Consider the following 23,967-nt stretch of genomic DNA (forward strand, 5'->3'; position numbering starts at 1 on the left):
CACACCGGGGCGGGCTCTGTCAGTCTCGCAGTGTCACTCGCTGTCAGTTTGTCACATCACACATGAATTGCACTTGCGACACTTAGATTATACAATATCAATAAACAAATATGCGCCTCGCGTGCGGGCGGACGCCGGACACCCTCACAGCCGTCGTGGCTCGTGCAGCTCGCACATGGGTGACATGCTCTCAAACGTGGTCGACATGCATGCTTCACTTCGAAATGTCGTTGGGAACAGGAGGTACGCTCGCCTCCTCGCCCGGCGCCGGGTACTTCAGCACCCACTGCCGGAACGCCTCCGCCTCCGGCCCTGGCTTTGTGCGCTGCCAGGTGCCGTCTCGCTGCCGGCGGCCGCCGCCTGCCGCCCACGCCTGCACTGCGGTTGCCCTGCGGCGGCGGCGCTCCTCGTACGTGGCGACGGCCGCCGGCACGTCCTCGGCCCGGAGCCGCCGTCCGCCGCCCGTGCGGTCGGCTGCGTCGCAGAGCGCCTCTGCGAGGGCCGCGGCATCCTCGAAGGCCTGGTTGGCGCCTTGGCCGGGGGTGGGGTGGAGAGCGTGCGCCGCGTCGCCGAGCAGCGTCACGCGCCCGGCTGCGGAGGACCAGGCCGGCAGCGGCTGCGTGTCGAAGATGCGCCTCTCGAAGATCCCCTCCTCCGCCGTCGCGCGAATCACCCGCAGAATGTCTCTCGCGCCGACGCCTACTCGCGCGGCGGCTCGCTCCAGTAGCACGGGGCGGTGGCTCGCGGAGCTGCCCTCGGCGGCGGCACCGGCAGCGGTCTCCGCCTCGTCGAAGAGAGAGAGGAGCCTCGCCTTGATGCCCGGCCGCCCGAGCCCTGCGCCGCGCTGCGCGTGCCCCCACGCCGCGTCCGCCTGCCGGATCTGCCAGAACAGCTCCCCCTCGCCGCAGTCGACGAGGTAGCAGGAGAGCTTTGGCGAGGCGAGGTTGAGGATGCGCGACTCGCCTGCTCGCGGTGCTCGGGGCCTCTCGTCTCGAGTGGGCCGAGAGAGGAGCGGGGGGGGGGGGCGCTCGCCTCGGGGCACCACCCGAGGGCCGGGGGTGGCGGCTATATCTCGGCTATATCTCACCTCGGGGCACCACCGGTGGGCCGGGGATGGCGGCGTGGCGCAGGATCGCGTTCCAGTTGGTCGTGCTGTAGTCGTTGATCCGCTCGAGGTCGACGCCGCCGCCGGGGCTGCCCTGCAGCGCCGCCCGCACGCGAGAGAAGAGGCCGTCCGCCCCGACGAGCAGCGACGCGCGGACGGCGACGCGGGGCGCCGCGCCGGCCGCTCCTCCCGCCACTCGCACCTCCACAGCCTCCGCGTCCTCCGCAAAGCCAGCCGCCTCGTGAGAGCACATCAGCCAGGGCGGGGATCGCCACCGGCGCAGCGCGCTGCTCAGGGCACCGAGCACGCCCCTCCCGTCCAAGGTCCACGACTCCAGAAGCCACGGCCCTCGCACGGCTCCGCCCACAGCCTCGCCCTCCTCCGCCGCAGCCATCAGCTCCTGTTGAACCTTGGCCCACGGTATAAAAAAGGCGCTGACGCCGTGTGACCCAACCTCGATGCGCCGCGTGCTCTCGCTGCCGTGGAGGCCGCAGTTCAGAATCTCGGTTGCTTCGACGGCCACTCCCCGCTTGGAGACCGCGGCTGGCAGCCGAGCCCCGCCAGCCGCCTCCAATGCCGCCAGCCCGTTGGGCCAGAGCGCAATCGTGCCCTGACTGGTGTAGCGCGCCGCGGCAGCGCGCTCCAGAACGACGACCCGAAACCCTCGCCGGCGGAGCGCAGCGCTAAGCGCCAACCCGCCCAAGCCCGCGCCGGCGATTGCCACGTCCGCCTCGATCACACCATCGACGCGTGGCACGTGCCACCGCGTCACACCGAGAATTCGCGCGAGGTGAGAGCGCAGCGCGGCGCTACGGCGCACGATGGCGGACGCGGCGACGACGCTGGAGATGAGTGCGAAGCGGCTCAGCCAGGGCGGGGCCATATACACACACGTTTGCTGGATGATGACTGTTCGACTATTGTTGCAGCAAGCGGTTCCCCCACGGATACTCGAGTACCTACACTTGAGCACTTGAGCACTGGATAGGGCCGATTCCGCGTGGTACGGGACCCCTCGATCGTCTCGCCCTCCCTCACTGGTATGTTCATTGGGGGGGGTCATAACAAACACGGTACAGGATCGAGGTGCACGCTGCCGAAGCAGTGTCGTCCCCCCTCTCCCCGACGGCGATGGCGGTGTGACCGATCGAGCTACAAGAGGAGCTTGGTCAGCAGGATCTGGGATAGTCTCGTGCACTACCTCACTGGGCCTGACGGTCTCGGGCACCGCACCCGTGCTGCCACAAAGCACAATGTGCTGCCACAAAGCACCACTAGCGATTTCGCGCGGAGGGCGTAGTGAAGTGCTGGGGCGCTCACTGTGTGTTATTCGGGTGGGGATCCATCAGTGGTAAGCGGCTTTAGTCACAGATCCAAGCTCAGACGTCACACCAACACCACAAACACGCTCACTTCGCCGCTGCTGTAGATGGGCCTCCGGGGGCCCATGCTACGTCGAAGCACAGACCCGATCTCGGCACTCACGGGCTGCCACGCGCCCGCGCGCGGCGCGGGCCGCACCGCCCATGCCCCCGGGTCACCAACCCCGCCTCTCGGCCCTCTCGGCCCTCAGGAGCGTGCGGGAGACCGGCGAGGGGCGCGCCAGATGGTGTCGAGGGGTGTCGAGGGGTGTCGAGTTGGTCGAGTTGGCATGGGGTGTCGAGGTGTCGAGTCGGTGTCGAGGTTTGGCGTCGACAGGCCAGGGCTCAGTTCTCTATAGGATTCCTAGCAACTCAGCTGAAACCGTCCACACGTTGTCGAAGGAAGACGTCGTAACGTCCCGCAAATCCCGCCGATTCCCTAATCTTAACCCCCCTGTGAAACGCGGGAATTCTCAACGCCATCCCCATGCGGGATGACATGCGAATGGAGACCTGGGCGATGCGGATCCCGGTGCAGCGCCGCCTGGGTCTCCCCCTCGACGTGGCTTGCCAGGCCGTGTCGGTGGGCAAGAAGACTCGAAACAAGAAATACCACGACGAGTTCGGCGACGCTGCTGTCAACGTTCCGCAGCAGGGCCACAACATCAAACACAAGTGCACTCTTCAGCGCCTCATCCTCGCCCTACGCGCCGCGTGGCAGGCACAGCTGTGCGAATGGAGCCGAAGAACCAACTCGGTCATAGTTACAACAAACAACCCGACGTGGACGCACAACATTCATTGGCAGGGGCGAGCGCTATCCCGGCGATCATGTCAAGGTCGTCTGCCCCCTCACCAGCAGCGGGGAGCACGGTCGGAAGGGCGCTTTTGTCGCTTTCGGCAACACCGAGGCTTTCTACCGGAACATGGTCGTGGGGCATGGGCCCTACTGCGAGGAGGGAGAGGGAGGTGGGGGGCAGGGAGAGGGGGGGGAGGGGAGTGTGAGTGTGTGAGGGCTGAGGGGTACGGGGGCGAGGGCATGGAGGGGGAGAGGAAGAGCAAGGGCGAGAGGGGGCAGGGGACGGGTCGATGGCATACTAGGGGGGGGAGGGTGGTGGGCGGCGACCGCCGCATACCGTCCTATGGCGGCGAGTATCGCTACGACAGGGAGGACAAGGACGTCGACGTGCAGCTGCTGTTGTTCGAGTCGTTCGGTGGGTTCGGGAAGGGGGTCGGCGAGATCCTCTGGAGGGCGGCGAACGCGCTGCAGAACAAGCTGACGCGGGCCCAGTACCTCGATAAGGTGACTTGGACCACCAAGAACTGGCTAGGGCTGCAGAAGCAGCGTATCTCAGTCGTTCTTCACACGGCCATCGCGAGAGCAGATTGTGAATGAGCTTGCCTGCGGCGAGGGCGGACGAGTGCACGGAGCTAAGTGCCTCGCCGTCCTCGCAGGAGTCGCTTAGGCGGCTCCCGTGGTGTACCTGTGTTAGTGCCAGTGCGCGCCAAGTCCCGTGCCCAGTGTCGTGCGAGGGAGTTTGTTGTACAATTTTTAGTCTGGTGTACCTGTGTTAGTGGATAGTGCCAGTGCGCGCCAGTCCCGTGACGATCGGCCGTCGATCCCGAAGGGTCGTCGGTTGAGCTAGGGAGCCTGGCGATGGACGCCACCGCGACCCCTCGTGGCATCTCTCTCGCCGTCGGCGAGCCGGGGGCTCGCAGACGGCCGACTTTCTATATAACCAGTAGGACAGCCGTGAGTGTGAATCGGATAAGGAGTTTGCGTCCGTCCACCGTCTTCGTGGACGTCTGTCCTCGTGACACCCACACCCCACACGGCCTGTTTTGCTTCCAGGCTCGTGCCTAGTGTCGTGCGAGGGAGTTTTGTTGTGTAAAATTCTCAGTCCCGTGCCTAGTGTCGTGCGTCGTGCGAGGGAGTTTGCTGTAAAATTCTTAGTCAAAGACAGAGGACTGCCCGGGTCCTTTTCGTTCGAAGTACGAAGACGCCGTACGCCACCCTAGGGTTCGGCACGTACTTCTATCCTCTGCCAGTTTGTCTTCATGGTCCTTTCCTCCGTCCGTCGCCGCAAAGTGTGTGAACTGGTGTGATACGTGCAGCGCGAGGCATGTCTGCGCTACTTCCTACTTTCTCTTTCACATTCAGTTCCCGGATCGGAGCGGCTCGCTGTCTTTCCCCATCTTGATTTGCGCTCCTTTGCCGTCTCTCAGCTCTCCCCCCGTCTCAAATTCGTCGTATGACCAGCGTACAGCGGCATCGGACGTATTTTCTTCTCAATAAAAGCTTCTCAATAAAAGCGATGCGGGCGAACGGACGGGAGGGCCGAGGGCTTCCGCTGGGCGTGCGCGCGTCGCGGGAGGCCCCGGGGAAGGTGGCGCACCGTGGTGTCCATCGGGAGAGGAGGGCGTTGCCCGTGGGGTTTGTCGCGGCTTGGCTGTTTGGCCGGCCAGCTAGTCAGGCGCCGTGGATGGCGGGGAAGGGGGCACGCGTTGCATAATCCTTTGAGTGCGTTGGTCTGCACGTAATTCGTAATCTATGCATCTGTTCGACTTGCAACAAGGGATGGACTCCTGCGCGCCGGCATGCTTCTCCCCGTGGCCTCAGGCTTTTCCGGCCAAGGACCTCTGCTCCAACTACCAGGGGAAAAGGTTCTTGGCCGGAAGGGGAAAAGAGAAACCACTAATTTCTGAACGCGCTTTCCGTCGTGTCCGAAAGAACCGAAAGGCGGCGTCGGACAGCCCACCGGGGCCACGCCGACGGCCGTCAGGCACATCAGACGAGTGGGAAGTAGCCCTCCTATTTGCGTCGTCCCAGGAGAAGAACGCGCGGCCCTCGACGAGCTCGCCGCGGTCCACACACGCTTCGCCTCGTCGTGCGGCGATGCACACCCTCCTGCTCCTCCCTCCGGCTCACCCTCGCATCAAGCACGTCGTCGTGCTCTACGAGGAGAACCGTGCCTTTGACCACTTCTTTGGCCACCAGCGGAGGCTCAAGGTGAACGGGCTCAAGGGCGACGAGAGCAACCCCGTCAACCCGGCCGACCCGGCTGCCGGAGCCGTCGGCGTGTCCGGCGGCGCTCCTTACGTGGCGAGGGAGCAGCCGAGGCACGGCTACGCGGCCTACCAGACCAAGCTCGATATCGTCGGCGGTGTGCCTCGCATGGACGGCTTTGTCGAGTACGAGCGGTCCGTGCATCCTTTCGCGCATCGCACGGCCGACGCGGTGATGCAGGGCTTCTCGGATGGAGCGCTGCCCGTGAGCACCGCGCTTGCAGCCGAGTTTGCCGTCTTCGACCGCTGGTTTGCGGCGTTCCCCGGCCCGTCTTGGCCGAACCACATGTTTTCGATCTCTGGCACGGCCGGCGGCGGGACAAACACCGGGGATGGCCACCTCTGTCGTCCGGGTGCGAGGTACCCGCAGCGCACCATCTTCGACTCTCTGCTGGCGGCGGGGCACGAGTACGCCCGCATCTACAACGACTCTGTCGTCGAGCTCTACCTCGAGGCGCTCCACTCCCCGGAGGCAAAGGCGCGCACGCAGAGCATGGACCGCTTCTTCCACGACGCAGCTGCGGGCACGCTGCCCGCCCTCACGTGGATCGCGCCGCGGCAGGCACACCTCGGCTGCACCTCGGCTGCACCTTGGCCGCACCTCGGCTGCACCCCTCCCTCCCGTGGACCTCGCCGGGGCAGGGAGTCAACAAGTCGCTCGGCGCGCTCGGCGGGCCAAACAGCGACCACCCCGACTGCTGCGACGTGGCGCTCGGCGAGCGGCTGCGGAAGGACCTGTACGAGGCCGTGCGGGCCGGGCCGGGCTGGAACGAGACGGCGCTCCTCTTCACGTGGGACGACCCAGGGGGCTTCTACGACCACGTGCCGCCGCCGATGGCCGCTCCGCCGCCCGACGACCAGCCCGCCTGCTTCTGCTTCGAGGGCGGAGGCGCCTCTTGCCACGGCCGCGACCCGCGAGGCCTCGACCCGTACGCGCGGCTCGGCTCGCGGCTGCCTGTCATCCTCATCTCGCCGTGGCTCGCAAAGGGCACCGTCGTCTCGGAGCCTTCGGTCCGGCCGTTCGCCGACTCGCAGTACGACGGCACGTCCATCGTCGCGACGATCAAGCGGCTCTTCGGGCTGCCCAACTTCCTGACGAAGCGCGACGCGTGGGCGGCGCCCTTTGACCACCTCTTCGACCGCCTCCCCGCCCCGCGCACCGACACGCCACGCCACCTGCCCGACGCGCCTCCGCCGACGAGGCGCCGCGGCCCTCGGCCGTACGGAACAGACTGCGACGAGCCGTCGAGGCGGATGCGCCGCGCGATCTCCACCTTCGAGGAGGCGCTCGGCGTGCGCGCGCCCGAGCGGCTGCATGCGTGCGCCGAGGCCGCCCCGCTGTGGGCCACCTCGTGTGAGGGCGGCACGATGCTCGAGGCGTCCGAGTGGCTCGCCAATGCGACGCGCGAGTGGCGCGCGGGGCCGGGTCGGGCGAGGGATGTAACACAGCAGCAATGATGTTTTGACCGCGCAAGACATAAGGGTGGCGCTCAGGGCTCTGCCCACAAGGCGCCCGCGTCGGAGACGCAGAGTATTGCAAATAAATAAACATAGACCTGACAAATAAAACGGTCAAAGCTCAAACTCTGAGACGAGATGGGATTTAGGGACATGATTTTGTGTCCCCGCCCTGCACGATCTTGCTTCTTGGTGTTGAGGCATGAGGGTCAGAGGGAACAGGGATCTTCAATCCGTTCCAAATCTCCCTCTCGCACGCTCCCCTGGCACAAACACAGTCAAGACACCGCTGGGCACGGGACTGGCACTAACTTTGCCAACAACAAACCTAATCAGAACACAGGACCAGAGGTCTTAGGGGGACCCCTATAGCGTATAGGCTTAAAAGGGTGCCCTGGGGCGCCTGCGGCTTAAACGGCTTAAAACTTGCCATGGCAAGTTTTAAGACATAAGAGCTGCTGGGCCGCCAATTCCTTAAACGGTCTTAAACGCTTAAAGGTGCGGGAGAGCTCCCGAGGTCGATGGTCCGGGAGGCTCCCGGTAGACACGGCCGGAGGCCGGGAAGCTGGCTACAGTCAGCTAGCACGCGTCCCCTATGCGAGTATGGCTCCTGCCAGTGCACCAGACTTACAGATGTGTCTTCAGTGGCGGGTTCGTGCCTAATAACGGCAGTATTGGAGAAACCGGCGCGGAACCCAGCGACGCATGTCGGTGAGGCCGATTTCTTAAACGGTCTTAAAAGAGGGACCCCCCGTGCCTGCAATCTCTTAAATGGCAAGTTAAGCCCCCAAACCTCCTCGTTTCTTAAAAGGTCCCCTAAGCCAGAGGTAGGGATTCGCCCCCGTAACGTCTAACCGCCCGCCGCGCGAACTGACTCCTCATCACCTCACTACCAACATACATAGGTAGAAAGGTGAAGAACAGCCAGGCTCGGACTGGACACCAACGCGGTATGGGTGGACGCTAGACAGATGATGACGACACGCACGAGCGACACACAGACACAAAATACGCCCTCGGCGCCTAGAAAAGAATTCAGCGTGCCTCAACGAAGCACGACAGGGCGCGGACTGGCGCCGACTGGCACAAGAGAAGTCAATTTGATGTTGCACTGCTATCGCGGCGCCTTCGGGCCGTGGGCTGCCTTCTCTCGTCGTCGGGCGATGCCCATGTCGCGCACTGTTCTCCTCTCTCTTCTCGCAATTCCCGCCTCTGCGTTACGCGACTCAGACGGGTCTGCACGTCCCTACCGCCTGCAGCGAGCGTCTCCCGTCACAAAAGCGCTACTAGCGGCCAACGTGGCCTCCTTCGCAGTCGTGCAGCGTCGGCAACGTCTCTTTCTCGCTCTGGCAAAGTCCAACGCGGCGCTCGCGCGTGGGCAGTACTATCGGCTGGCCAGCTCTTGCCTGCTCCACGCCAACGCAGCGCACCTGTTTGTCAACTCGGCGTCGCTCCACAACATTGGTCCTGTTGTCGAGGCCCACTTTGGATCGACACGCTTCGCTGCCCTCTACGCCGCCTCAGGTGTCTGCGGCAACGTGCTCTCCTGGTCGCTCGGCCGCGCACCGCTCTCTGTCGGCGCCAGCGGCGCCATCTTCGGCCTGCTTGGAGGCTGGGCCGTCTTTCTCGCCTCCAACCAGCGAGTGCTCGAGGCGCGAGGCGCGCGAAACATCGGCGAGTCGCTCAGCTCGCTCGCCACCACCTGCGCGCTCAACGCCGCCCTCGGCCTCTCGCCCGGCTCGCGACTCGACAACTTTGGTCACGCGGGAGGAGCGCTCGGAGGGATTGCTTTTGGAGCGCTGTGTGGGCCACGCCTGCGCGAGGCGTGGGTGCCGCTGCGGGCTGGTGGCCCTGGGCTGGCACTCGTGGACCAGCCGCTTCTCCGTCTCCCGGGCCGGCAGCCGAGCGGGCGCCGTCGCGGCACATCGGTGGGACGGCAGCGGCGGCGCGCATGAACGACACGATCGGTTGTCGGGGGTGTGGTTCACCCATTTTAAAAGACACGAGATCATGCACGAAATTTTTCACGCGCGACAACCGATGTAGTTTTGTTGTTGGCCGGCCGTGCGCGGTTTTCCCCTTGACCTTGTCTCACTTACCTCATTTTGCTCATTATGATTAGGCCGGTCGCTCCCCCGTCTTTGGGCCCTGTTGAGTCGTTCCGGAAGTTGAAGTTGGCGCATCACAAAGAACCCAAATCCAACCCTGCCAACCGAGCAAGCCCATGTGGGACGCGAGGTCTTGCTCCACCTTCTCGGCGCTCGCGTCGCCCAACCTGAGAGCCTCATCCGCCATGCCGGGGCACATCTTGACCGGAGCCGGTCACATGTCCATCGTGCCCAAGACGGGGCACGGTCGACTCGACCGCGGCCGATGGCACCGGCCCAACGGCCGACCAAGATTTTACGCCTCCGAACGCCGGGCCGGTGAGGTGGCGGGTCGGGCGACACGGAAAATCGGTGGCTGACAACGACTTTTTGAGGCCATCGGTTTGAGGTCTGCAGACATTTTCTGGATGATCTCGCATTTCCCGAGGCGTAATCGCAGATCCAGACGGCCCAGCAGGTGGGCGCTGCAGGCGAGCCGCCTCACATCCTTCGCCCCCCCCGTCGCTCACGCTGCCTCTGAAGCACCGGACCACCCCCCCCGCGCCCAGGCGGCCTAGCTGCCGCGGGCTCCACCCACGCGGGCCACCATCAGCGCCGCCCGACGGCTCAGAACCTCTCTCTTTAGGTCCCACAAAGGCGGCGAGCGAGCGGCGAGGCAGATGAATCGAGCTCTGGACGCATGCCGCGAGAGCTGTGAGGGTCGCAGCTCGGCCTCCATCTTGCCCGGTAGTGGCGCGTCGGCTTGCCGGCTCACGGGGGTCACTGCCCCTAGGTGCCGCCTCACCTCGCCTCTATGCACCCTTCACCCTCTAGCGCCTCACCCTGCCCGGTGCCGTGGTAGTGGCGATGTCAGCCATGCTGGACCGGCGGCAGCGAGGCCGACGGGCGTGGCTGCGGCGACAACGGCGGCTTGGCCCGTGACGGCGACGGCGCTGACGGCAGAGCAGCTGCGGCCGGCACGGGCGGGTGCGGCCGAGCAGCGCGGCGCTCACAGCAGGCGGCCGGCGTGGCGGCGGCGACGGCGCCGCACGAGGAAGCGGTGGCGCAGCCGCGCATGACAGGTCCGGCGCGTGTCGAGCAGCGAGGTGGCGCGCCGCGCTGCCGACGCGCCCCCAGGCCGGAGGCGGCCGCCGCGTGCCGAGCCGCCGGCTGTTGGTGCTTACAGTCTGCGGCGGCGGCGCCGCCGCCGCCGTGGAGCGAGGCAGCGGCGGCGGCGGCGGCGGCGGCGGCGGCGGCGGGGGATGCGGCGGCTGCACGTTGTGCCTCGAGGCGTCGCTCGCGGCGCTGGTGCGGCGCGTGGTTGGCTGACGAGGTTGCGCGCGCACGGCGCTCGAGGGTGTAGTCACGTCCCTCGGCTCTCGCCACCGCTGTCGCCGCGCGCTCCGCGTTCGTTGTCGCCGGCGCTGCCCGCCTCGAGCCACTGCGGCCACTGCCGCGCGACGTTGCGCCGCGCCACGCTGGCCGTCGCTCTCTCGACGTTGTGGAGGAGGCTCTGTCCCACGTCGAGAGGAGGCGTTCCCGCGGTGATATTGACCCAGCTCTGTTGTCTCTAGGCTGCGTCGGCACGGGAGGCGCTGCGGGCGGGAAGGTGGAGCGGGCTGCGGAGCGGCAGATTAGTGGCAGTGGCGACGGGCGGGGCGGCAGCGAGCAGGGTGGCGAGTGAGACGTTGGAGAGGCGGGGCTGGGGAGGCTGGTGCCGGTGCCACTACAGGCGGTGCAGGTGCGGTGTGCTACTGTAGTGCTCGCTCACCGGAGCGAGCGCGGCGCTCGGACCGTCCTGGCAAGGGCCGCTGACCAGGACGGTCGCCAGGAGTCGGCTTGCACCGCGAGAGCGGCGAGGCGGGGGGAGAGGCCTGGTGAGGGTGTCAGCGGTGGTGCGTGTGTTAGTTAGGGGGAGAGGCGCGGGCCGGGGGAGCGGGAGGGGGTGGGGGGGTGGAAAATTTCGATACCCTAAGGTGCCCTGGTGATCCTGGGTTAGTATCGTCTCTTCTGAGCCCGCTCTTGATGGGTTGGAAGCGTTTTCATAGCGAATTCACGCCGATTTTGCCATACGGACGTCCCTGGCGCGCGCTCTTGAAGGCCTCATCCTGGGATGGTGCTCGCCAGCGTGAGTTCATACAGTGCTGCGAGCTGGCCTAAGGCCGGACCTTACGACGGTCCAGCGCTGGGCAGCGTGATGGCTCTTACTCGAGGCGCGACATGAGTGTACGAGGACCTCAACGTCTCGGTTTGGCGAACCAGCATGAGGAGAGGAGCCGCTGTAGCTCCTCCCTGCAGCTTGCGCGTCGCGGTTTGGCCGACGTCCCATCCACCGCGCATACTGCGGCGGCTCTCCAGCTCAAGAAGGCTGCGCTCGACCACCACATCGCCCGAGTCAGTGGTCCGGACGCCCCGCTGAGCCTCGCGCCGCAGTGCAGCCAGTTTGCGCGGCCGTGATGCGCGAACCGAACCGGTGCGATGTTGTTCGGCACTCTAGATGGCCTGAACATGCTTGCGTTCAAGTCTTGAGGTCTGCGCTTAAACTTGAAAATTTAATAAAATCGGGTCCGACCGGCCTAATAAATTATGTCTTGTCAGAACTTGTCTCGGGAAAATACCGCGTGGCCCCGGTACTTTGGGGGGCGCCTTACTCAACTTTGACCGATCTAACGAACGCCTTCGCTAGAAGTAGAACCTAGATCGTTACGTATCGTTCTCGGTTGCTGCGCCACCTCCATGCCTCCACCAGGGTCTCGCCAAGCTCCAGCACGTCACCGCCCACGGGTCCTCCTTGCGTGGCGGGAAAGGCAGTCCGTGGGACGGTGGTCACCACGGGAAGCTCCACCAAAGGAGCCACAAGGCCGTTGTTCGGCGAGGCGGAAAAGACACAGCCGGCGCTGGCGCTATCTGCGCTCGATCGCCGCTTTGGCGGAGGCTCGTCGCTCGCCGGGTCTCGCGCGTGGCCGCTAGCCCCCCAGCTGCTTGCCTCGTCCACGGCTCCCGCCTGCGCACCAGTCGAATCGGGAGAATTGCGCTGCTCACCCTTTTCCGCCTCGCTCGCTGCCTCGCTCGAGCGTCTGCCATCGCTGCCGGCACTCCTCCGCGGAGCGCCGTGGGATGGTGGAAGCAATCAGCTCCCACAGCCGCTCCTCCCCGAACCCGTCGGCGGCCATGGCTTCGCGGAACCTGGGCACAAGTCTGCGCAAGCGCTCGTCGCCCACGAGCTTGCGCAAGCGCTCATCATCGCCCGGGCCAGCCTCCCATGACAGCGACGGCGGCGGCCCCTTTGCGCCCACGACTGGTGGCGGCGGCGTGCGCCGGACCGTCTCCCAGTCCCTCGTCTCGCGCGGCTCGCCCACCGGCCGGTGCCCCTCTGTGAAATCGAACCGGATTTCCTGCCCTGCCGCGATCGGCTCGGAGGCGACGAGCCACATCCCGCCGTGCCGTTTGTCGATCCGCGCATTCGGCCTCGAGCTGTGGTTGGCATAGACCGCGCAGCTCCCCGGCACGTAAAAAGGGCCGATGTTCTCCGAGAGCCCGTCGATGACGACTGGCTCATCGCTCACCTCGAGGACGTAGTCTCCTCGCTGCTGCAGCGACTTGGGGATCCTCGCTCCCCGGTACTCGCAGATTGCCGCATCCCGCGGGATTGGCTTGCGGGCGAACAGACCCAGCTGCTTGGCTCCGTTCGGCCGGTCGAGGACCCCCTCGGTCACAAAGGCGTACGGTCCATCGGCGACCTGCAGCTTGCGGATCAGGGTCTTGTCGTGGATGTCCTGCTCGTCCTCCCAGGACCGCTCTTCAACCGAATAGCCATCCCAATGCACGAGGTACTGCCGAGCACCAACTCGCACCCGCTGAGCCACAAGATGGCTGACACGCCGAGCGACGGGAGATGCAACCTCCTTGGCCCCATGGTGCGCCTCCGACTCGCCCCGCGGCAGGTGCAATGAGGAGCGATTCGAGTCCGCCACGGGCTCGCTGGACGTCGACGGGTTGACGCCCGACGACTGAGCAACGCGGAGCCTCCCGGAGCTTAACGGTACCCACTCGTCCAACATCGAGTCACTCCCCTGATAGTGGACCAGGAGCTCCGCGCGGCGCGAGGTGCCCACCCCGCCTCGGGCGTCCAACGCCCTGGTCGCCATCCACTGGCGGACACGCAGGCAGTAGCAATCCAGCCGGCTGCCCGCCGCCCAGCCTGCCCTCAGCGCGAGCTCTGCGTTCGCCGCGAGCTCCGCCTCTGACGGCGCCTTGGCGTGCCCTGCCGTTGCCGCCACCGGCTCCGCCACTGGCCCCTCCGGCGCCGCGCTGAATCGCTTCTTGAGGACGGCCTCTCGCCCCTCCACCCTGTGCCGCACGCGGAATCGGCCGCTGCCGCCGGGGTCCAAGCCCATGCCGCAACCCGTGCTGTTTGAGAGGCGCGGTCTCAGGCCTGGCGTCTCCTCACTCGCGCCCGGCCCCTCCGCCACCTCCAGCGCTGCTGCCGGAAGCTCCATCGACGCCAGAGCCTCCCCAACCGCCCGCGCGTAGGCCGTCGCCGCCTCCACCGCAGTGTCGAAGGTGCCGAGGACGATCCGCCTCCCGTCCACCGTGTGCCGCGCCAGGAAGCGGCCAGGGTATTGCTCCCACACGCCTCTGTATCCGGTGTTGCTGCTGCTGGAGAGGTGCAAGCGCACGCCATCCTCCACCGCCACCAGAGCCTCTTGGACGGGGCCGGCGCGCGCGCCGGCGCCCACGCCGCAAGCCGCGCAGTACCACTCGCCTTCCGGAGCGAGCGTCCCCGGCGGCAGCTCGAAGTCGCCATCGCAGCCGTCGCACACGATCGCGGTCACAATCTCGTCGGGGCGGAGCAATGCCGCCGAATCCAACCTCGTCTCCATCGGCTCCGCCGCCACTAGTAGCTCCTGGTCCTGCGGATGCTGCTCTGGCTCATTCTGGTCGAGCACAACATAGGCCGAGTGCTGCAGGCGCACCGGCTCATATGCAGCTCCATCCTCGCCGGTTGCATGCAGGAATCGAATCTGCGCGTGGTCGTGGCGTCGGCTGATGATCAGCCCCTCCCAACCGCGCCCCCCTTGCTCGCTGCACGCGTACTGAGGGTAGACCGTAGCGGGAACGAGGACGCGCTGACCGATGGCGCCCCCTGCATCCGCCGTCTCTGCCCGAGGCCGGTACTCCCCGGCCGCCTCTGCCGAGTCAAAGCAGCCCAAGGGGACCTTCTTACCGTCTACCGACTGCATCGCCCGGAAGCGGCCAGAGGACAGCCACACGCCCAAGTAGCCGCTGCCGCTGCTGCTGGAGACGTGCAAGCGCAAGCCCTCCGCCTCCGCCACCGCCGACGGAGCCGCCTCCTCTGTCCCTGCCTTCTGCCGCTTTTGCTGCGGCGCCTCCGTCAACACCATCGCAGCCGCCGGCGCCTCGCCGACCGCCTGGACCCCTTCGCCTACGTGCCGAGCGTAGGCCACCGCCGCCTCCACCGCCGTGGCAAAGGTGCCCAAGTAGACCGTTTTCCTTGCTCTTTCGTGCCTCGCTTGGAACTTGCCAGAGGCCTGGAGGAACACGCCCGTGTAGCCGGTGCTGTTGCTGCTCGACAGGCGCAGCTTCAGCCCCTCCGCCTCCGTCACCACTTTCGGAGCCGCCTCCTCCGCCGCTGCCACTTGCCGCTTCTGCTGCGGCTCCTCCGGCTGCACGTCGCCGCGTGGCTGTCTCTGTCTCGTGGCTGACGAGGCGAGCGGCCGCTCGCCTCCGCTGGTCGCTGCTTTCGCCTCTAGGCTTAGCCAACTCAAGTAGCCGAGCGTCTCCTCTCGACCGAGGTGATAGTGCCACTGGTCGCCATCGTCGTACTTGACGCAGTGCTGCCCGTCTGCAAGCGAGTAGCCCTTGACTGTGCCGTCGAACCACCTGTCCTCTCCGGCCCAAAATAGGCTGACCCGCTGCCCGACTGCCTCTTTACCGTACTGCTTGGCGCAGGCGAGCCTCGCCCTGGTCTCAGCGTCGATGCTCTTGCGGCCGCTCGTACGCCGAGGCGCTTTCGAGTCGGAATCCAAGAAGGGGGGAACTGCCGCCTTCACCGATGCCGGCTCCTCCGCCTCAATGCGCACCGTGGCTTGCGCGTGCTGCTCAGTCAGGAGGCTGCTGACGGCCCCTGCAGTGCATGCCGGCGCGACATCAGCCCGTGGATGGACAGCGCTCTCCGGGATCTCTGATGAAGCAGCAGCGCCTCCCGCGCGAGCGCTCCCCTCCGCCAGCATCGAGAGTCGGTCCCAACTCTTGTTGACGGGGGCGATACGATTCTTGTATGGGGTCCGATTGGAAGAAAAATGCGTTTTCCGCGCTTGTCTTTCGTACTGGGTCCGGGCTCCAGCCGTCTAGGGGGGCTGCAGTTCGCAAATTCGCGAAAAATCGTTCCTTTCGGGGCGGTGCCGGCCCCCTACCTACCGACCAATGTGTGAACCCGGGACGGGCGGGCAGCCTCGTGGGCTGGCACGGCCTGGCACGGCCTGTTTATAGCCGTGCTTCTCCGCTGGACGCCATCGCGCGCGAACAACGATGGTCGATGGTTCGTCGATGCTGGATTCGGGACACGGACTTGTGGGGTAACGGCATTTGTGGCAACACAGTTTCGCGTGCGATTACTGACGTACTTACGCGTCCCCATCAACGGTGTCGCGCAGAAGCGCGTTCCCTGTACACGGCGCGCTGCGCTCTGGCTGCGCTCTCACACTGCTCTCACTTATATCGATCTATAGTGCCAACCGGCGAGCGAGCAGGGCGTGGGCGCGTGGGGCGCTGCCCCTCACTCATGCCCGCTCGGCCACCTCCGCGCGGACCTTCTCGTACGAGCTCCACGTCGCGCGCCGCCACCGTCCCCTTCAGCTCCGCCACCTGGTCGAGCGGCGAGCCCGGAGCCTGACGCTGAGCGGTCAGCCGACCGGCGGCGCGCGCGGCGGCGTGCCGGTCGAGCCCCGGCGCCTATGGATGGGGAAGGTTCCCCCCTACCCGGGTGAGGTGAAACGTCTAAAGGACGAAGAAGAGTAGAAGAGTAGTAGAAGACCCGAATCCGCACGGCGGGAGAAAAACACGCGGCAGCCTCCCTCCCTATACCTACCCAGTGGATCCGTGGCGCCTCAAACAAACCCCGCCCGACCTGCAGAAAGCGCCCGAGAAAAATTTTTTTTCGTGCACCAGCGCCGACGCCGTTGCTACCGATGACGGAGGCACTCTCCGAGTACGAACTGGCCCGCCTCGAGACCATCCGCAAAAACCAGCTCGCGTTCGAGAGCATGGGCCTCGGCGATGCAGTCGCCGGCCTGCGTGCCGCCGCCTCCAGGCCCAAGCTGCCCAAGGCGCGAAGCAAGAGGCCGGCTGCCGACCCATCCGCACGCCGCAGCTCTCGCCGCCTGTCTGGCGAGGCCGCTGCCAACGGGGGACTCGTCGACTCGGATGGCGAGAAGGACCATCCCGCGTACCGCGATCCGAACGACGTCTCGGCCATGACGGCGCCAGAGCTCAAGGCCTGGTGCGACGCGCTTCGTGCGGATGTGCTCCGCATGGCGTGGGTGGAGCGGTTGGGCGAGGAGGAGATGCGGCGGCTGGACGGCGCACAGGAGTGGCTCGCGCCATTTGTGATCTTCACTGCGCGCTTCGGCGGCAAGGGCGAGTCGTCCCTCTCGCGCCAGAACCTCAAGTCCGTGCTGAAGCAGGTCTTCTGCCTCGTCTCCGGCGCTGGCGTGACGACGGAGAAGCGAGGCGGCGCCTTCGGCAAGGGGCGGCCGATCGGACTCGGCATCCAGGCGGAGCAGGTGGACGCGCTGCGGGCCGAGGCGCAAGTGTGGATGCCTCAAAAGCGCGCGCCGGAGGTGACATGCGGACCCTCTCGCCGCCCCCTCGCCGCCCCCTTGCCACCCCCTCGCCGCCCCCTCGCCACCCAAGAGCGGGCCTCCTCGCCTCGCCCAGGACCTGGTCGGTCGGACCGTCGGCGGAGAGAGGATCGTCAAGCAGCCAGATCGCGGCCCCTTCGACACGTCCAACGGCTGGCTGCTCAACCACCCGCTCATGAAGATCCGGCTCTACTGCGAGCACCTGGACGAGCTCAAGGAGATGGGGCACGAAGCGACGATGCGGCGGCTGACGGGAGACGGCGCGTGGCAAGCGGCGGGCGGTGACGGCGCGGCGAGGGGGGGCGAGAGCGGTGGCGGTGGCGGTGGCGGTGGCGGCGAGGAGAACGAGGAGGAGGACGAGGAGGACGCGCCGCTCGCCAAGCGGCGAAAGCCGGCTGCGGCGGCGGCGGCACGCGCCGGGACCTTCTCCGAGGGTCAGCGCGTCGAGATGCTGTGCGGCGGGAGGTGGGAGCCGGCGAGCATCGCGGACGTGAATGAGGACGGCACGTACGATGTCGCGCTGGCGGCGGGAGCAGCAGACGCGGGGAAGATGTTTAGCGAGGTTGAGGCGGCGCAGATCCGGCTGCGGGCATGATTTGGCGCGCTTGGTGTGGGTCCGTGGTCTCCTGCATCACCGCGCACTCGCCGGTGCGGGCGACTTGGAGCAGCTGTGCGTAAACGGAAACACAAGTTTTGCGTTTGGTTATGACCAAAAGCGCACAATTTCTTTTTCTTGTGGAGCCGGCCCCTGTGCTCACTTCCAGCACCCTTCCGCCATTGGTCGCGTGATCGAGGCCCGTCTGCCAGCCAGTCTGCCCGCCACAAAACGAACGATGCCGTGGCGAGCCTTCGATGGAAACCTCACCGTGAACGAGGACGCGGAAAGCATGACGACCTCGCTGAAGCGGACACTGTACAAGGGGTTCGACGCAGCGCTCGGCGAGGAACTCACCGCCGGAAGGCACGAGTGGGTGGTCAAGGCTCCAAACTGGAGCCCGAACAATTACGTCGGCGTCGCTGCGGATGCGTGCGACAAGCGAACTTATCCTAGCGACACCTCTGCCTGGGCCTTGCACCTCTGCGACGGCACCCTGTGCTCGGGCGTCGCGCACAACGTCACCCGCGGGATGGGCTACACGCGGATGGACGGCTCTCGGGGGTTCCTGAGCACCGGCTCGGCTGCGATGGCGGCTGCGCGCAGCAACGGGGCCAAAAACCCGCTGTGGGACGGCGACCGCGTCAAGAGAGGCACGCCAGTGCGTGTCATTCTCGACATGGAGGCACGCACGCTGTCCTTTGCGATTGGCGATGCCGAGCCACAGCTCGCCTACACCGACCTGCCGGCGAGCGTGTGCCCGTACGTGGCATCCGGCGACATCGGTGAGAGATCTCTTATGGAGACATGGGCACCGCAGTAGAGAGAGCGCGCGCCTCGTACAGAGTAAAAGGCGGTGGCGCATCTGTGGCTGTGTCAGCCCAAGCCCCTCAACACTCTCAGGTTCATGATAGTCAGCACGCGGCGGGCGCTGCGCAGGGTCACGCACTGCGGTACGTTGAGCGTTGAGACTAACTCTATACTGTCTCAGTCTACGAGGGCGCTAAGTTTGTGTGGCACGCCCCGCACCGTCCCGAGCTGTGCCGCGTTTTTTGTCCGGAGTGAAAAGTCCAACGCGCTCGTCGGTGACGGCTTCCTCCAACCTGTGCGCCGCGCTCGGCGAACCTCGACAGCGCCTTCGGTGGCATGCAGCTCTTTGCGCCTGAAGCCTGGAGTGAAGCTCCTCTGCTGCTCACACACTCTGCACAGATGGCACAGCCCACAAGCCCACTGTGCGGCTGCCACAGCTGTCACAGCGATGGGCTCGCCCTCACTGGCCCTCAGTCACTTGTGCTGCGGCTTGTGTGAGCGACACTGCGCGGCGACTGCCGGCACACTGTGTCTTTGAGACCATGGGTGTGAGGTAAAACCAGGCTACCAGCGCTTGGTCACATCAGCCTTGAGGTCATATCCTTCTCCTCTGTGAATGGTAACACTTGTCTACTCGCTGGAGCCGAGCAGGAGGGCTTGGCGCACAACCCCTGTTCAACTCAGGGTCCTTCCCCTTTAGACGCGCTAGAGCCGGACCCGGAGGACACACATTCCATGTCATCGTCACTTTCCTTCTTGTGGCCTGCCTTTTCGCGCGCCGTGGGGAAAATATACCTTCTCGCAAAAGGAATCGACGCGATGTGCAAAGCATACAAGAAGGGGAGAAGGAAGAGGAGAGACGCCGGTGGTGACGAAGCAGAAACTAGCGCAGACGAGAGCAGGGCAGACCCGGGGAGTGGGGAGCCGGAGCAGACGGCATCGGCCGCCGAGGGAACGTTGGGAAGAGGCACGAGGAGGGCGGCGACCTCGACCGCGCGACTATGGAGGACCCGTCGCCAGACGACGCAGGGCAGCAGACGGTGAGGCGGAGCAGACGCGCAGGGCGAGACGAGGGAGGGAGCAGGACTTTGCGGAGATCAGCAGGAGGATGTACGAAGAGATTAGGAGCAGCAGGGACCCGAGGGACCATGTGGAAGACGGCTAGTGCTAGTCCCCCATCGGGAGGACGACCCCGGCTAGTCGCCGACCACACCCACAAAGAACCCTGCACAAAGATCGCAAGGCCAAGGGCGGGGACCTGTTCTTTTTTAACCCATCTCACAGTAGAGGTGTCCGTTTTATCCTATTTATACCTTCTCGCAGCTGCGAGACGAGCTTTCTCGGAGCGACAGTCTCAAAGCAAAAAGGGGGGAGGGGAAGGGGACGATCGCTGGCGAGCGCCAGCGCGTCCCAAGAACGGTGGGGTGCCCAACCGCCGCGGCGCGCCGGGCCGGGCGCTCGGGCGCTCGTTTTACGTGTTTCGGTAATGGGCTCTGAAAGAGAAAGAGGAAAGAGAGGGAGTGGGGAGAGGGAGAGAGGGAGAGGGAGAGGGAGAGAGAGGGAGAGGGAGAGGGAGAGGGAGGGAGGGAGGGAGGGAGGGAGGGAGGGAGGGAGGGAGAGAGAGAGAGAGAGAGAGAGAGAGAGAGAGAGGACTCCACAAAAAAGCCCCCCCGTGTGGAGAGACAACACAAGAGAGCGAGGGGCTAGGAAAGGAGAGGAGGAGGCGGACGAGGATGCCTCTGATCATAAGTGTTAAGTCCGGCACAGGCGTGCGCACATACCGAAGGCACGCAGGCCTGCCTGTGCATGGTCCTGCGTGCCCGCGCGTCCCCGTACCATTACGCCCCCGCCGGCGGCAGGCCGGCACAAAATTCAAACACAACGAAAAATCAAACAAGTAAACGACTGAAGACACACATCCCGCGTCTCTCTCTCTCTGCGCGCAGCCACTGCGCACATACACCATCTCGCCGGTCACCACGCACCTCGAGTCACTTGATATCGGCGGGTTTTGTGGCCACCCCGAGACCAGAAAGGCCCGTCTGACCGATGGGCTTTCTTCGCACCTCTGTGAGCTGTGTTCTCGAACTTGATCGAGCTGCAATCGGGCGGGAGTGGTTGGGACCGATATGTAGAGGTATTATTCGGGGCAGGAGATGCTCAGATCTCGTGCACCGGCAGTTGAGGTGAGTCAGGCACCGGCACCTGAGTCGCCTCGGACTGTGCGCGGCTCTGACCCTGCCCTCGGCCCTGGCTCTTGCGCTGCGCGATCCGTTCTGCCAGTTGGTCGAGGTAGGACATTTCCTCGGACTTGCCATTCTGTGAGTAGGTCGTCTGCCGCCCAACCGGCTGCCCCTCACCGCCACGAGGCGGGACGCCGGGAGGAGGCGGCGGCTGCGCCGTCTCCGCCGCATCGAGTGACGCACGCCGCCGCTCCAGCTTGGAGGCAAACTCGGGCGAAAGCAGGAAGCTGCCACCTGGGCTGGTGGAGGCTTGCTCCTGGACGCTTGCAGATGGCGGAAGGGGCGGAGGACGAGCCGGGGGCGGCGGCGGCGGTGCAGGCGGCGGCGGAGGCGGCGGCGGCGGAGGCGGAGGTGGCGGCAGAGGCGGTGGTGGAGGTGGCAGAGGCGGAGGTGGTGGGACGGCAGTGTTGACGCCTGCAGCATCAGGGCTGGCAGCAGTGGTGGTGATGGTGGCTGTAACACCAATGCCGACGGGGGCCTCGCCCGACTCCGGTGTGCAACTGTCCAGCCGCTCGCGTCGAGCAGCCATCATCAACAAAATCTCTGCGTCTCTTTCCCTCGCCCACTCACTTCCAACGCCGCCGCCGCCACCTTCGTGGCATTCGTGCGGCACTGCCGCGGCCCGAGAGCGCTCGTGAACGGCTCCAATAGCGTCGGCGACGGCCCGAGGGAGGCCTTGGAGGCGCGAGCTTGTGCCCGTGTCCTCATCGAGATGCCCCTCGCGTTCTGCAGCCTTGCGTCGCACAACGATCTCGCGAATCCCCGCGAGCGACGACAAAGGCGTGCGACCAGGCAGTGAGACTAGCAGACTGCGTTCCTCGTCCATGCAGCTCGCCACCAATTCGCGCTCCAACTCCGCCGCTGCAGCCTCGCTTGCGGTCACACGCCGGGCGACAGCGGCCCGGACATCGGCGACTGTGGCGAGCCCTGACACGTCCAGTAGTAACACTTCCTCACCGCCCTGGTCCTCCTCCAGCCGCACTGTGACACGGAGGGTCTTGCACGGCGCCACTCTAGCCAGTGGATCCAGAATGCCTTCCTCTTCGCCATCGGCATCGTCGCCTCGCTGGCCCCCAAGGAGAGGATCAAGGCCCGCCGCTCGGGCACAACGAATGCCGACGCGGCTGGTGGCGAGTAGGATGCAGCAGCAGAGCGGGAAGGCAAGGCCCGAAAGGACGAAGATCGCCACCTCAAACCAGGCCGTTGTGTCCATGTGACAGCGCAACTCGGGCCCGGGGGCGGGACAACCAGAACAACCGAGAGCGCCCGCCGAGCGCACAGAGAGGGCTGATGACATGACTCACATGAACATGAACATGAGGCCTCACACACATCCTATTGGTAGCGGAGCCCGGTGACCGACACGAGGGGGTGTTGGGGAGCGGAGGCGGACGAGGAGGGCGGCGACCTCAACCGAGTATGGAGGACCCCACCCGCGGTCTGGTCGCCAGACGACGCAGAGCAGACGATCGGGAGGCGGAGACGCGGAGCAGAGACGCGCGCGAGACCGCGAGAGGGCGAGAGCGCGCGCGCGCGCGCGCGCGCCGGAGCCCCGCGAGGCGACCACCACCCCCCACAAGCACAACAAAAGTCCGACCCTGCACACCGAAAGATGTAAGAAGATCGCACGGCCACGCCCACGGGTGGGACTTGTTCCTTTTTGCCCATATCCTAGTATAGCCGCCCTAGAGGTGTTCGAGTCCGTTATTATTTATTCACAAAATCGGAACAATAGTTATGATGACACGGAAGCCAGCTCTCCGTCACTGTAGTACCTCTGTAGGAGTGGGACTGGCGAACGATGCGTCGCGCCCCGAGTACACCCTGAGCGAGCCTGGCCGTGTGATGCACGAGAGGCTCTGTCGGAGCAACGCCAAGCGGAGTGCGACCGCGCGCGCGGCGGCCGCCCCCGTACATATGGCACCGCTACCTGCGCCCCTGCAGCGCTCGCAGCAGCCGGCCGGTGTTGTCCGCGCGCACGTCCGCCCCCGTCTGAGACGCGTCTCCGCCTGCGGCCGCGGCTGTCCCGCCGCCCTGCCGCGCCGCGGCGGCGTCCTTCTGCATGTGGTCGAGGGCCTGGCGGCGGGAGGAGGGGTGGTGTGTGACGTGTGTGATGTCGCGTGCGCGATGTCGAGCAGCTGCCGCTCGCCTTTGCAGCGATTTTGCGGATGCCGTGCAGCTCCATCGCAGAGACGTGCTTGAGGTGCACCTACCACACGAGTCGGGTGCACGTGAGGGCGGGCGCGACGGGGGGGGGGCGCAACAGCAGCGAGCAGCGCACCAGCGTCGTGTCTGCGTCGAGGTTGCGCAAGCCCCTGCGCGTCCAGGGCGGGTGTGGAGCGGGAGCAGGGGGGGGGAAGGGAGCGGGAGGGGGGGGGGGACAAGGCGGGAGGCACGTCTGCAGCTTGGTTCGCCGCACGTCCTCGATGTCTGCGACCAGCCCACGGATTTTGTTGGCCTGTGGTGACAGAGGGGCGAGGAGTGTGTGGGAACGGAAGCGTGCGGCCGGTGACAGAGGGAGCGGGTGGCCTCGGGCAGGTCTTCGCTCGCAATCTGCAGCAGCTCCTTTGCAATCTCGACGTAGTGGTGCGGCAACGCCGAGAAGCGGTCGGGGTTGTCGCGCTCCTCGGCGAGAGAGGCCTGCAGGTTGTCCGGCTCCAGCCACTCGGGCAGTTTGATGAAACACTTGTCGCGCTTCTTGAGGTACGCAGCCACCCAGAGCGGGACCTACGCGCGAGCGGAAATAGTGGCGCCGAAAGAGGGCTCGTGCTGCGCCGCCGCCTCTCGCTCGCTCGCGCCTCGACTGGCACCGGTGGTGTGAGCTCGACCTCCCGCCCGCAGAGCAATCGGATCGGCGCCGTCCGCAGCTTGGGCACCACGACCACCAGCGTGTCGCCGCTCAGGAAGGCCGCGTCGGAGGCGGCTGCAGAGAACTGGCTCATGTGGGGGCTCTGGTGTGCGCACCCCTGGTCAAACCCGCCGCGCGCGCCAAGACCGCATTTTTCTTTTTTGAAGAAAGACAGGGAGGAATGGGAGGACGGCACGCCGCCACCACACAGGGATTTTAAGGAGAGGTGTGTGATTCCCCGTCCTGGGGGAGATGACATACTGGCATTGTACAGTCGATTTTTACAGCGAGCCCCAGGTGTATTTTATTTTTGCTTGGGCGGACAGCATGATGAAATTCTGGAAAAACCTGACCGGCCCCTGCCCTGCCCCTACCTACCTACCTACCTACCTACCCTACTTATGGGAAACTAAAAAAGAAATCACTGGCGGGGTGAAGGTGGGGTACTATACCAACTAAAGTGATGGCTGGTGGTACTCTCCTGCAACCACAGTCCTTCCTGTGGCATGGC

At 65.6% G+C, this 23,967-nt stretch overlaps 7 protein-coding genes across 7 annotated transcripts; 4 read left to right on the plus strand and 3 right to left on the minus strand.

Moving 5' to 3' along the window:
- Positions 1-63: 63 nt before the first annotated feature.
- Positions 64-1,988, minus strand: EMIHUDRAFT_449485 (hypothetical protein; the record flags this gene model as incomplete). The annotated part of the gene is made up of 4 exons (XM_005784410.1): positions 64-699; positions 769-963; positions 1,088-1,199; positions 1,308-1,988. 4 exons carry the CDS (start codon positions 1,986-1,988, stop codon positions 215-217), a joined length of 1,473 nt encoding a protein of 490 aa, XP_005784467.1. The 3' UTR covers positions 64-214.
- A 3,374-nt stretch (positions 1,989-5,362) lies between these two features.
- EMIHUDRAFT_99040 (hypothetical protein) lies at positions 5,363-6,990 on the plus strand (the record flags this gene model as incomplete). Its single annotated transcript, XM_005784411.1, has 2 exons — positions 5,363-5,965; positions 6,175-6,990. The coding sequence occupies 2 exons, from the start codon at positions 5,363-5,365 to the stop codon at positions 6,988-6,990; spliced, it is 1,419 nt and encodes a 472-aa protein (XP_005784468.1).
- Positions 6,991-8,153: 1,163 nt separating this feature from the next.
- Positions 8,154-8,945, plus strand: EMIHUDRAFT_309555 (hypothetical protein; the record flags this gene model as incomplete). Its single annotated transcript, XM_005784412.1, has 1 exon — positions 8,154-8,945. The coding sequence occupies one exon, from the start codon at positions 8,154-8,156 to the stop codon at positions 8,943-8,945; it is 792 nt and encodes a 263-aa protein (XP_005784469.1).
- Positions 8,946-12,115: 3,170 nt separating this feature from the next.
- Positions 12,116-15,331, minus strand: EMIHUDRAFT_99042 (hypothetical protein; the record flags this gene model as incomplete). Its single annotated transcript, XM_005784413.1, has 1 exon — positions 12,116-15,331. The coding sequence occupies one exon, from the start codon at positions 15,329-15,331 to the stop codon at positions 12,116-12,118; it is 3,216 nt and encodes a 1,071-aa protein (XP_005784470.1).
- A 943-nt stretch (positions 15,332-16,274) lies between these two features.
- EMIHUDRAFT_449486 (hypothetical protein) lies at positions 16,275-17,665 on the plus strand. Its single transcript, XM_005784414.1, has 3 exons — positions 16,275-16,939; positions 17,037-17,224; positions 17,426-17,665. The coding sequence occupies exons 1-3, from the start codon at positions 16,289-16,291 to the stop codon at positions 17,553-17,555; spliced, it is 969 nt and encodes a 322-aa protein (XP_005784471.1). The 5' UTR covers positions 16,275-16,288; the 3' UTR covers positions 17,556-17,665.
- A 64-nt stretch (positions 17,666-17,729) lies between these two features.
- Positions 17,730-18,543, plus strand: EMIHUDRAFT_352574 (hypothetical protein). The gene has a single exon (XM_005784415.1). It carries the CDS (start codon positions 17,794-17,796, stop codon positions 18,376-18,378), a length of 585 nt encoding a protein of 194 aa, XP_005784472.1. The 5' UTR covers positions 17,730-17,793; the 3' UTR covers positions 18,379-18,543.
- A 3,991-nt stretch (positions 18,544-22,534) lies between these two features.
- EMIHUDRAFT_99044 (hypothetical protein) lies at positions 22,535-23,550 on the minus strand (the record flags this gene model as incomplete). The annotated part of the gene is made up of 5 exons (XM_005784416.1): positions 22,535-22,684; positions 22,890-22,923; positions 23,005-23,066; positions 23,102-23,335; positions 23,419-23,550. The coding sequence occupies 5 exons, from the start codon at positions 23,548-23,550 to the stop codon at positions 22,535-22,537; spliced, it is 612 nt and encodes a 203-aa protein (XP_005784473.1).
- Positions 23,551-23,967: the final 417 nt, after the last annotated feature.

This window comes from Emiliania huxleyi (assembly GCF_000372725.1).
Source record: "Emiliania huxleyi CCMP1516 chromosome Unknown EMIHUscaffold_17, whole genome shotgun sequence".
Taxonomy (NCBI): Eukaryota; Haptophyta; order Isochrysidales; family Noelaerhabdaceae; genus Emiliania; species Emiliania huxleyi.

Bases quoted from the DNA above. Each gene is read 5' to 3' on its own strand.
- EMIHUDRAFT_449486 (XM_005784414.1), top strand. From the start codon at position 16,289: ATGACGGAGGCACTCTCCGAGTACGAACTGGCCCGCCTCGAGACCATC. The intron at 16,940-17,036 runs GTGACATGCGGA...CGCCTCGCCCAG, and splicing joins CTCAAAAGCGCGCGCCGGAG to GACCTGGTCGGTCGGACCGT. The intron at 17,225-17,425 runs GTGGCAAGCGGC...GTGCGGCGGGAG, and splicing joins CGGCTGACGGGAGACGGCGC to GTGGGAGCCGGCGAGCATCG.
- EMIHUDRAFT_352574 (XM_005784415.1), top strand. From the start codon at position 17,794: ATGCCGTGGCGAGCCTTCGATGGAAACCTCACCGTGAACGAGGACGCG.